Here is a 13,314-nt window from a genome sequence, read left to right on the forward strand (position 1 = left end):
TATTTATTACCTTGTAAATGTTTTTAGCGTAAGTTATAATATGTATGATGTGGGTGTACTTTAAATACTTTAATAAATAAAAAAAAAAAATTGGTCCTTTCAACTTTCAATATAGAGTTAGACCAAGACAAGTCTGCAACGATTATGATATACACCAGTGCAAGTGTTATTTTAAACGTCAAACTTCTATGAAACTATGACGTATAAATAACACTTGCACTGCGTGCGTGCTATCAAAATCGTTGCAGACTTGTCTTGGTCTAACTCTATAAAAATAGGAGCCATTGGAGCCAATCATGGGGTAGTTTGTCCTACTTTTTGCTCACTATATATTATTATTATGCGGTACCTATTTGAGTATAGGTACCTACCTATCTAATAGTTTCCGACGTTGCAGGTCGTATCGATCCTACCGATAAAACTATGGAAGTATTTGATAAAGGTAAATAATATATAAGCTTGTGATGATTATAAGTTATAATGATACGTAAATATGATACATACTTAAATCCCTAGTTTTTTTTCACGAAATGTTATATTACAGATGCCAGTTTGAATAGCTTACCACCACCGCCCACAAATAAAACAGGTGAGGTGATAAGGCGTATCCAGACTAATCAATTTTTCGCCAATCTGATTAAATTGCCCGATCGAATCAGGACGTGCGGACGCAAACGTCAATTTGGCTCGCCGAATTTAACCGCCGATAATGACCGATATTACCGATAAAATGAGGTGCTGACGCATGAATACCAATTCGTGAGGCCAGTATTTTCTTTCTGGGGCATTTTTTCAATTTAGAGGGCTCTAATATCACCATAAATCTAAAATTGGTGATTAAATTGGAGATTGACGCCAATTACATTTCTGATCAAATCGGTCGATTTGATCATCCCGTCTGGATACCGCTTTAACATGATTAGAATTAGACCAAGAAAAGTCTGCAGCGATTTTGATAGCCCATGCAGTGCAAGTGTTAATACGTCATAATTTCATAATTTTCATAGAAGTTTGACGTTTAAAACTACGCTTGTACACTGCGTGGACTATCAAAATCTCTGCAGACTTTTCTTGGTCTATGTCTATCATGAATACTTTAGCATTAAGTTCATGACAATCAAAATAAGGATTCTTGTTTTAGAGCGTTTTCATATTATTCGATCCGATATAGGATATCAAATAGAACAAAGTAATATGTCTAATATGTGTTTGAGTTCTGTACCTATTTATTCATGCATATAAGAAATATTTACCTATTGATAAAAACATGTTAATGCAGACTTAATGCCATAGGGCACTCTTATATATATAACTAGCGACCCGCCCCGGCTTCGCACGGGGGTTAACAAATTATACACGTAAACCTTCCTCAAGAATCACTCTATTGGGGTTACTAATATAAGATATAAGAACTTATACTATAATATTCATATTATATACACTCATGTTGTATAAGTTTGTTTTATATACCGTTCAAGGTGTATAACGAACGTTAGATATAACATCAAAATATCTATTTTAGTATAACGTTAATTAAGTATAATATCATTGTATATAACGATCATTATGTATAACGTTCATAATATCTCAGATTTATAATGTATATTACTCAATACATCTAACACCAAAATGCATAATGCTCGTATAGAATAACCTAATCTAACATACTTTTCTGGCAGCAGTTTGTTTTCTGTAGGGGTCGCAGTTCTAACCTAACCTAACCTACTTTTCTGGCAGCAGTTTGTTATCTGTAGGGTTCGCAGTTCTAACCTAACCTAACCTACTTTTCTGGCATCACTTTGTTTTCTGTAGGGGTCGCAGTTCTAACCTAACCTAACCTACTTTTCTGGCAGTAGTTTGTTTTCTGTAGGAGTCGCAGGTATAATCTAACCTAACCTACTTTTCTGGCAGCAGTTTGTTTTCTGTAGAGGTCGCAGCTCTAACCTAACCTAACCTACTTTTCTGGCAGCAGTTTGTTTTCTGTAGAGGTCGCAGTTCTAACCTAACCTAACCTACTTTTCTGGCAGTAGTTTGTTTTCTGTAGGAGTCGCAGTTCTAACCTAACCTAACCTACTTTTCTGGCAGCAGTTTGTTTTCTGTAGGGATCGCAGTTCTAACCTAACCTAACCTACTTTTCTGGCAGCAGTTTGTTTTCTGTAGGGGTCGCAGTTCTAACCTAACCTACTTTTCTGGCAGCAGTTTGTTTTCTGTAGAGGTCGCAGTTCTAACCTAACCTAACCTACTTTTCTGGCAGTAGTTTGTTTTCTGTAGGGGTCGCAGTTCTAACCTAACCTAACCTACTTTTCTGGCAACAGCTTGTTTTGTATAGGGATAGCAGTTATAACTTTTAACCTATTTAGTATATCAAACGCTATTATATTTGATAATCATTATACTAAAAGATAGTATATACTATGATCGATATACCTACGTTATGTATGTTATATAAACTGAATTTAGAGTATTTGAGTATATTGACCGTTATTCCTAATAAAAATATTGATTTTGATGTTATAGCAAACGTTCATCATATCTTCTGAACGTTATTAATATGAAATTATACTTATATTATGTAGTTATATCTCGTGGGACGCACCCACTCTATTGATAGGTGAAAACCGCATGAAAATCCGTTAAGTAGTTTTTGAGTTTATCGCGAACAAACAAACAAACAAATAAACACGCGGCGGGGACTTTGTTTTATACGGTGTAGTGATAGGCACCATCTGACATCCGATATCGGAATGGCACTTCCGATAATTACAGCCTTGTCGGACCCCTGTCAGCTGTCGGACCGACATTTTCGAATGCACACAGTACACTGGGACACTGCGGAAGCGAATGTAGGATATCTACATCCGATATTGGATCGGACAGTGTGAACACGCTCTTAGGCCTTTCCAGAGGGCCAATATATACCGCGAAACATGAAATAGTAGTTTGTGTTACAAGGGATCAATATATTTCCGTCAAGGGCGTGCATTGAATCCTGAGCGTAATGAGGGATTCAAGTGTTAACGCCCAAGACGAAATAATTTTGATACCGTGTGACACATACTGCTTTTCACATCAACTATGAGGAAATTGTTATGTTCCAAAATATGTATTATTTGACCAAAAAAAAATAGTATGCAGGAAAGAAAAAATCGTGTGCTAGAACAGAAAAGTACAACTTTGAACCCTCCTAGCAGGGAAGAAAAGTGCCACTTTGATCCCTCCTAGCGGGGAAGAAAAAGCCCTTTTTTGAATAGGTGATGTGAAAATCGAATTTTCATTATCTGCCTCTCTATCTCTCGAATATGCAAGAGTGATAGAGATAGAGAGGCAGAGAACAAAATTTCGAAAAGTACCTACAAGTTGTATTTTTCATTTTATCCGTGTCCATATTTAATAATAGATATAGATAACGGGGCTTAATCATTAATTGTGTCTTTACAGGTGATGACCTCAACGACAGCAGCGAAGTATTTGGGGATGCGACTGAAGGTAATAAATAAACAACCTATTTTTTAATTATTTTACTTAGTAGAGTTAGACCAAGAAAATTCTGCAGCGATTTTGATAGCCCACGCAGTGCACGTCAAACTTCTATAAAAGTATGACGTATGTATAACATTTGCACTGCGTGGGCTATCAAAATTGCTGCAGACTTTTCTTGGTCTAACTCTATTTGAGATTGACAGATTTGAGATTACGCACTCAGTGTTCAGTGGTTTGTTTACCTGTGTCGAATACTGCTAAAGACCTCTGCAGACCTTGCAATAAGTCGCATGACACCAATAGGTTAAACGTGAAAAAAAACGTTTTATATGTAAAATAAAAAAGTTTTATAAAAGTTTTTTTGTTCTTAGTTGGGTAATTCTCCAGATTTGTGCCTGCGTCTAAACTCCGTCAAATCATACTGTGCATGAAAAGTTTGATGGAGTTGAGGCTGACCGCAGTCATATAATTTGAGAACGCTTCACACTCGTGCACGAGTGTGGAGTGGGCTTAAAGGAATTTGTGTATTCGACCCAAATTCGACCGTTCGTTAGGTAGAGTCTGTGCTAGAGCTTTCCGCACAGACTACCTATATGTATTTTTTTACAGATACTGGCTTGTATAACTCTCGAAATACGACAATCGGAAATAAAACTGGTAAGTAACAAACATTATATTTAACTTTTATCGTATTTAATAGATACTTACTCCGAATAGAGTCGGACCACGCTAAGTTTTCATGCCAAGTGCTACGTCAAGTATGACGCTGATATGTATTATCAAAGATATATGTAACTCCGTATAAGATATATGAGTCGCTTAACTTCAAACTCGGGTAAATCCATCTGTCAGATTATGCGATTTTGGTACATATTAAGAAAAGGTAATAGGGTAGATATTTGCTGAGAGGGTCGAATGGATTTACCCGAGTTTGAAATTACGCGATACATATAAAGTTTAAGAAAAAAACATTGCTCCGAAAATCAATAAAAAAATATGCTCGAAAAGATCCGATACATTGTTTGATATTTAAGAATTTTAACACATGTCCGTGAAAGAACAAGGATCAAAGTCAAATGAAGTTCTAAAAGTTAATATAATCCTATATATAAAAACTCAAAAATGGGCGTTTCCCAGAGATAAGACCTAGCTAGATCGATTTTTCGCCTCCGAAAACCCCCCTTAAAGCAAATTTCATCGAAATCGTTATAGAGCCGTTTCCGAGATCCCCGAAATATATGTATATACCTACATTTAAATAAATAAATACACAAGAATTGCTCGTTTAAAGGTATTATATAATAATAATAGATTAATGACGTTCAATATTTCAGTTATTTCCCCACATAACGGTCTGCCAGCATGTGAAATAAATTCCGCGTATAAAAAAGGTGAGTGAAGAGTATTCCATTTAATATATGACGAAATTGATACATATATGTATAATGTAACTACTACAGCCCGGTTTGCCGGCGACAATACTCTGTATCTTCAGGTATTTAAATAAAAGTAAACAAACAATTTGTACATTTTCGGGTACCTATTTCTAACATTTATTGGTTAACCAACCAAATACAAAACCGCCTGGATCTGCCACTGAACGGTCTGACTTTAACCTACATTATTTGATCATGTAATGTTTTCATCTCCCCTCAACTGGCTTAAGAAGCCGTTTTAGGGTAGATTTTGTTTACTTTTATTTATTTTATTACAGGAAAAATGAAATCTACACTCTTATTTTAATTCGGTATTGAGAAAATGAAAAATTCATCGCTTCCGGAAGACTTGAACCCGCGTCCTCTTAAAGGGGCCCACAGATTACCAGTTCGCCGGACGATATCAGCCTGCCAGTTGTTCGGAACTGTCACCTTTTGCGTTTAACTGACAGGCTGGTATCGTCCGGCGAACTGAATCTGTGGGCCCCTTAACCAACGGAGCTAATTTCTTCCTTTATATATCGGATTTGTAGTATCGCTCGCAGACGTGTCTGCTTGATTAACAATTGGTTTCGTATTTTAATGTCTTTCAATATATAGCATTCACATAAACGGTGTTCATTTTCATATATTGTTAAACAGGCAACCTGACAATAAACTACAATGTGAGCCAGGGAGCGGCGTTTCTCCAGAACCCTCTCGTTGGTGTGGGGGGCTACTACAAACCTTCCAAATGCCAGACGAGTCAAAGGATTGCCATCCTCGTTCCGTATAGGTAGAGTACTTTATTGTAAATATTGTAATGTACAAACTCCGTAGGTACATGTTATTGTAAACATAAACTACTATTTAAGCAGGCAACGTGACAATAAACTAAGTACATCGCACGCCAGGAAGCGGCGATTCTCCGGAATCCTCTCATTGCTGTAGGGGGGGCTAATAGCTATGTTCGGTTTTTTTAGCATTAGAAAGAACTCCACAGAAGCAAGCGTGCAGTATTTATCAGGCTCTTTAATTGTTAATAATTATTGAATTATCTAATGTAGCATGGTCAATACATATAATTTACTTCAAATGATTACCGCTAAAAGTGCCGGATTTGGAACCACAAGCTTACTTCTGCGAAGTTCTTTCTAATGCTAAAAAAACGGATTATAATACAAACCTTCCAAATGCGCGCAGGAGCGCGGCACGCTCCCGCAGATGCGCCGATCGGGTTGAAGTCTATACCTAACTCTATACCATGATTGTCCTACATACCTACACGTCCTTTATAATTGGGATTGGAAAGATAAAAAATTACACAAATAACATTACACTCCTTGTTTTGACAGTCGTGTAAAAGAAGATTACATATAAATAAAATGTTATTCATAATAAGTTATTCGTTTAATATTTTCAGGCACCGTGAAGAGAATTTGGCAATATTTCTGGCAAACATTCACCAGTTCTTAATCAACCAACAGATCGAATACCGAATCTTCGTTATCGAACAAAGTGGTAAGTTTTGAACGCCGAGAACCCTTTCACACGTTATCTTAGAGTTATCTTGGTGTAACTCTACTAGCACTATACTTAAATAGGAAGCCAGGGATGTTGCGGATGCGGATATTTAAAGGCTCACATCCGCGGATGCGGATGCGGATGCGGATGTCAAGATTAGGTACTTAGAAAACGTCAAATATTATATTTTTACGAGTAGTACCTATTTTTTTTATAAAAAAAACGAAACGTTAAGTATTTGAGCAAGAATATAGGTGCGTTATATTTAATAAACAGTAACTTGACAGAGTTCTCTGGATCTAGAGTCGGACCAAGAAAAGTCTGCAGCGGATTTGATAGTCCACGCAGTGTATTGATTTTTTCATAGAAGTTTGACGTTTAAAATAACACGTGCATTGCGTGGGCCATCAAGTCCGCTGCAGACTTTTCTTGGTCTGACTCTAGACGATTTCGTTATAGGTAATGACGAATTTACCTAGCACTTACGCCGCCGCTAAGACGTTCCTGTACCAACTTGGTCGACATCCGCATCCGCATAAGCTCCGCATCGATTTTATGCGGTTGCGGATGCAGATGCGGATGTTGAAAATAACGCGGATGTTCCGCGTTTGCGGATGCGGATGCGGATGTTCGCAACATCCCTAATAGGAACCACAAATTGGCATGGGAATACTTACCTTTACGCAAGCAAGTGTAACCCGATAAAAGCAATGGTCAGATCTGACAATAATCTTCCTCGCGTTATCCCGGCATTTTGCCACGGCTCATGGAACCGTGGGATCCGCTTGACAACTAATCCTAAGAATTGGCGTGGGCACTAGTTTTGTCGAAAGCGACTGCCATCTGACCTTCCAACCCAGAGGGTAAACTAGGCCTTATTGGGATTAGTCTGGTTTCCTAACGATGTTTTCCTTCACCGAAATGCGACTGGTAAATATCAAATGATATTTCGTACATAAGTTCGGAAAAACTCATTGATACGAGCCGGGGTTTGAACCCGCGACCTTCGGATTGAAAGTCGCACGCTCTTACCGCTAGGCCACCAGCGCTTTTTCAGATCTGACAATAATATTATGCATTAACACGTCCTGCGTGGTCGGGGATTGCATTATTGCCGGACCTACTGGTATTCGGCGCTTATAGTCGCTTTTATACAACGAACTACCAACACCTATGGAAGTCTGACTAGAGATTAAAAATGGAATTGTGCCGTGAGAGACTCAACATCAGAATGATATTTGAATTATCGTGCGTTTTACCCGCGCTATAAAGGATGACTCACGCTAGACCGGGCCGTGTCCGGGCTGAGTGTCCGACATGTCATTTTCTATGACGGCTGATCGGTGATCACGTGGTATTTCCATAGAAAACGAAGCTCCGGAAGCTCCGGCCCGACCACGGCCCGGTCTAACGTGAGTCATCCTAAACATGTACGGACAAGTACGATGGAAATGCACAATAACTAAAGGACATCACTTCATTCTGATATTAGGGGTCATCCATTAATTACATCACACGTTTAGGGGTGGGGGGAGGGGGTCAAGAAAATGTGACATGTTGTGACAAGGGGGAGAGGGGAGTCACAAACTTTGTGACGTCACTTTAACTTCATCAGTAACCAACATTTTATTTTAATCATTTTATTTACTGTACAGTTCAAAAACAAGTTTTTGGAACGATAATCGTTTTTTTTAGTTTAATTTTTTTTTCATAATCAGTTTTGGGTTATAAATTTACTAATATTTTGACAAAAAATTAATAATACTTAATTCGATTTGCCGATTTCGTTGAAAAAATGTGACGTCACACCAGGGGTTTGCCAAATGTAACCAAGTGTGACAAGGAGGGGGGGAGGGGTTAAAAAAACCTTGAAATTCGTGTGACGTAATTAATGGATGACCCCTTAAGTGTACGTTCGAATTAGCTTGAATACATATTATAGGTTCGTTTCGTAATAACTTGAACTGTATTGTTTATGTTTATGTAAATTCGTAGCAATTTCGAAATACAGTTCGTAGCACGTCGTAGCTGCTACGGTTCGTTTCAATATATTTATGCTACGCAGCCGGCAGCCAGTGCTACGTGGAGGGAAAGCGAATTAAAATATCGATGCTACAATGCTTTTCAGATACTAAGATTACTAAGAAAATGGAAAATCAAAACTGTAGAATTGTTTATTCAAATGAATCGGTATTTTAACGGGTTACTTGATGTAGGTATTTATTGGCGAAAATAAAATCACTTATTAGATACTATTACACTACCCAAACATTTTCCCTAAACTTTCATTTGGTCGAATTATCAAATCGCATACGTTTCACATAGGGGCTATTCATAAATTACGTCATTTCAAATTAAGGGGGGGGGGGGGGGTCTGGACATCGGATGATGGTAGCATGACGTAGGAGGAAACGGTCATTCGAAGCATGATTTTTGGATGATTTTAGCGTAATTTATGGACAGCCCCATAGGTACAAACAGCAACACTCCTAACTGTACCTACTCGTACATCGGTGGACCTTATTACAAAAGGCATAACGTGCACCGACGTAGGTACAGTTAACAGTGTGGGCGATGGTACTCATGATTGCTCTGTGTTGTCGTTTTTTATATGCTTGCCATTAGTTATATATTGTCGAGGCAGTTAAAATTATGTTTGTTTATGAATTCTAATAATTAAGATATTAACTATTTACACTATTTAAAGATAAAACTAAATTGACGCCAGGCTATTTCGTCTGGTATTCGACTGGGGTATCCGTAACGTGGCTACCCGCTGTGTGGCTAACTCACAGGCCTATTCGGATTTCGAGATAATCACAAGATCTTGAGACGATTTAGAGATCAACTAGATATACATTAGATGTCGACTAGATGTGACTTGGATATCTAAGTCATAACTTGTCGAAATCGTTCAAGAGGACCTCCAGAATCGCGGAAACGTCAAATTTGACATATCTATCTTACACATATCTTTAAATTATCCGTATCGTAACTTGTTGAAGTCTAGTAGAAATCTAATTCATTTTCTAAATCGAGCCGTCAATCTCTGCTTGCAATGATGTACACTCTCATTTAGGGTTCTAGCTAAATTGGTCATACCATAGCGTAAGTATTGAACTACCAGTTTAGCTAGGAACCTAAATGGCTCAACAATTGCGAGGCGTGATGGTACATACACCAAAAATACTTTATTTACACATAACAAATATTGTATTTACAGGAACAGAAAAATTCAACAAAGGCCGGGTGCTCAACGCCGGTTTCGACCAGATCAAGGACTATTGGGAGTGCTTCATATTCCATGACGTGGACCTACTGCCGTTGGACCCTAGGATCCTCTACACCTGCCCCAAGTATCCGAGATACATGAGCACTAAGGTCTACGAAGGCGGCAAGTATGTTCGAGATTTTAAGATATTCCTACTCTTAAGATACTCCGTTGGCTCAGCGACCCAAAATGAGACTTGGCCACCGACACAAAACAGCGCCTCTTTTCTCGGTCCTGTGTGAGCTCTCGCCAATTGTATTTAAATAAATTAATAATTGTAATTGTTGTTACTAAATAAATGATAAACTGAAATAGATGTCGTCATGTCATAATACTAAAGTAAAGAAGATAGCCCTCCGTGGCCGGAATCGAACGGGTGTCTTCACCTTACGCGGCTAACGCCCTGACCACCCGGTCACGATTAAACCCTTCCCAAATTCTCGAGTATATACAGTTTTAAAAGGCTAGGCGCCTTTGACCTACGAGGGCGGGTAGTATTAGTTCGCACCCCCTATACGAATCCCTTACGGCTTACGGGATAAAGGATGACTCACCTTAGACCGGGCCGAAGCTTCCGGCGCATCGTTTTCTATGGAAAGCATCACGTGATAACCTGTCATGTCATAGAAAAGTAAGCGCCGTAAGCTCCGGCCCGGACACGGCCCTGTCTAACGTGAGTCATCCTTAACGCTGTAGTGAGGGATGTTATCTTATTTTGTTCTTGCAGAGTCGTCAAGTTAACCGAATTCTTTGGTGGTGTAACAGCAATGAGGGACCACCATTTCCTGGACGTGAACGGCTACTCCAATAAGTTCTGGGGGTGGGGCGGCGAGGACAATGACATGTATTGGAGGTAGGCGCCATCGCTCACACTGCTAACTGACCAAACGTAAACCTTTATTGCAAAAACGTTTAGGTTCACTGATGATCAGTCAAGAGTATTGCAGTTAGTTAACTTAGTCATGTTTTTAAAAAATCACATGCATTTTACTTTCCTCGTATTCGAAATGAAAAGTTGAGTGTTTAACTCGGGTGAAAGGCATCATTTCAGCCTCAGACTATTGGCGCTCTCACTGCGTTCGAGCGCCAAACTACCTCGGCAGAAATTAGTGCCTTTCATCCCTTGGTTAACAATCTACTAACTGCCCGATTCGAACTTTAAGATACGTCAAATATTACGTCTAGATACTCGGAGTAATTAACAATGGAGCCGCCATTGACAGGCGTTCCCCTCTGTCGAAAATAGGCGGCCAATGGTCAACCACATGTCAACCATATGTATGGACTGACGTTTATCTGACATGACGTACCTGTACATTTGATGTGCCCCTCCCCCGCAAAAAACGGCAGACTATTTTGGCGTCTCCGTTGGTTATATCCTCTAAGTCTAGATACGATATGGATTAGATATTTCAGTGTCAAAAGTGCCTTTTTTGTTTGAAGAAACGTCACTTTCGACACTGACATATCTAATCCATATCGTACCTAGACGTAATATTTGACGTATCTTAAAGTTCGAATCGGGCAGTTAGTAGATTGTTAACCAAGGGATTAAATGCACTCAGTTCGAATCGGGCCGTAATGCACTACATCTCTGTATTACCTAAACTTGAACGACATTGGTGTTTACAGGCTACGTATGACGAAACTGCCTATAATGAAGTATAATAGGGACATAGCGCGATATATTATGTTGCCACACGTCTCTCCAGAGAAGAATCCGAAAAGGTATCGTATCTTATGGTGTCGCCAAAGAGTCGTTCCTGCTAGTCAAATCGGTTAGGTACTTTTGACGTGATAACGTCTTTTAAATCGATGAACACCGTTAGCATGCACGAAAAAGTGTCACGTTGTGGACAGATCTCCATGGTAACGTTGTGGACAAATCTCCATGGTAACGTTACGGCCACGTTTTCTTATGACATTATCACGCAAAATTATCGCCCGTAAACCGACTTTACAGACAACCATATTTTTTTTCGAACTGTCAAAATGATGATTACTCATGAAATCTGCACAAGTGTACCAAAAAATAACGGCTGTCTGTGCTGTTTTCTAATATTATATGGTACTTTATATATTCTGGTTCTGGTGATATATAATAATTAATTTAAAATACAGGCAACCCTATACGGCTCGGGATGGCCCAAAAGAATGCTGTAATTTTTTTTTTACTGCGGAATCGGCATATTGTTCATAAAGGGGCCCACTGATTAACAGTCCGCCGGACGGTATCGGCCTGTCAGTTGTTCGGAACTGTCAAAATTTTGTTCTAACTGACAGGCCGATACCGTCCGGCGGACTGTTAATCAGTGGGCCCCTTAAGTTTAGCAAACGTTCGGCCTCTTAGGGCTTGTGCACAAATCACGCGAGGTTCGATATCACGAATAAATCTCGACAGGTCACGTTGGGGGAGGGGGGGTATAAGGAGACCTCACGTGTATTTTTCTACAGTAAACGAAACTAAGAAAAAATACCTACTACATGAGTAGATAATTTTTCTCGGTTTCGTTAAACATAAATCTTCACTCCGCACTTCAAAATATAACTAGTCTATTTTACAAAATTTTGGAGCGCGTGGGCTTTGACCGGTTGGATGTAAATTTTTTTTAAATGCATGTGAGGTTATGTGGGGGAGGGGGGTAGCCAAAAATCTCACCAAATATCACCAAGGGGAAGGGGGGGTCAAAAAGCAGCCGGAAACACCTCGCGTGATTTGAGCACAACCCCTTAGGTGGACATGCATTTAATAAACGCCTATTTTTCCAGATATGAAATACTAAATAGGTATTCAAAATCGCGAGCGGGCCTCATAGAAGACGGGTTATCGACACTAAGGTACACAGTTTCATACAAGAAGCTGTATCCTCTCTTCACACATTTTGTAATCGATGTCAATCCTTATAAAGATCCTGTTGAATAAAATGTTCTTTATTTATTAATTTTTTTTAACCTAAAAACCTAACCTAACCTGTAGGTAGGCACCATGTAAGTATAGTCAGACCAAAAAAGTCTGTAGCGATTTTGATTGCACACACAGTGACACAGTGCAAGTGTTATTTATTTTATACGTCATAATTTCACAGAAGTTTGACGTTAAAAATAACACTTGCACTGCATGTGCTATCAAAATCGCTGCAGACTTTTCTCGGTCTAACTATAGTATCTCCCCCTCTTAGCCGTTTTGTTAAAGCCAAAAGGGGCCCACTGATTAACAGTCCGCCGGACGGTATCGGCCCGTCAGTTAGAACAATATTTTGACAGTTCCGAACAACTGACAGGCCGATACCGTCCGGCGGACTGTTAATCAGTGGGCCCCTTTAGAGCTTAACAAAAACCCATTGTTAAATTGGGAATATTACGCAAAACTCTGCGTAGAGGGCGTCACTAGCACATTCACAGGGCCTACCGCGAAACATGAAAATCGAAAGTTCGGTTTCTGTCTCTCTATCACTCTTGCCTATTTGATCGATCCTCCTCCTTAAAGGCTTGGCCACATACAGAGCGCGACGCAGCGCCGCGTCCACGCCGCGCGACCGCGGCACATGCTAACAGGTTACCGACGTCAAACAGACTGCGTCCCGCCGGTATCACGCCCCGCTTCTGTCGCGCCCCGCGCCGCGC

The 13,314-nt window shown here is 39.5% G+C and overlaps 1 protein-coding gene and 2 long non-coding RNA genes across 3 annotated transcripts in view; 1 reads left to right on the forward strand and 2 right to left on the reverse strand.

Annotated features, from left to right (window-relative positions):
* The window catches only part of LOC134797578 (uncharacterized), a 407,161-nt gene that overhangs the window by 216,340 nt on the left and 177,507 nt on the right, over positions 1 to 13,314 (reverse strand). The window lies entirely within an intron of this gene.
* Positions 1 to 13,314, reverse strand: part of LOC134797580 (uncharacterized) — a 182,560-nt gene that overhangs the window by 94,829 nt on the left and 74,417 nt on the right. The window lies entirely within an intron of this gene.
* Positions 424 to 12,613, forward strand: LOC134797328 (beta-1,4-N-acetylgalactosaminyltransferase bre-4-like). Its single transcript, XM_063769550.1, has 10 exons — positions 424 to 442; positions 3,439 to 3,486; positions 4,090 to 4,137; positions 4,815 to 4,871; positions 5,559 to 5,691; positions 6,319 to 6,416; positions 9,643 to 9,817; positions 10,418 to 10,543; positions 11,323 to 11,418; positions 12,460 to 12,613. The coding sequence occupies exons 1-10, from the start codon at positions 424 to 426 to the stop codon at positions 12,611 to 12,613; spliced, it is 954 nt and encodes a 317-aa protein (XP_063625620.1).

This window comes from Cydia splendana, chromosome 15 (genome assembly GCF_910591565.1).
Source record: "Cydia splendana chromosome 15, ilCydSple1.2, whole genome shotgun sequence".
NCBI lineage: Eukaryota > Metazoa > Arthropoda > Insecta > Lepidoptera > Tortricidae > Cydia > Cydia splendana.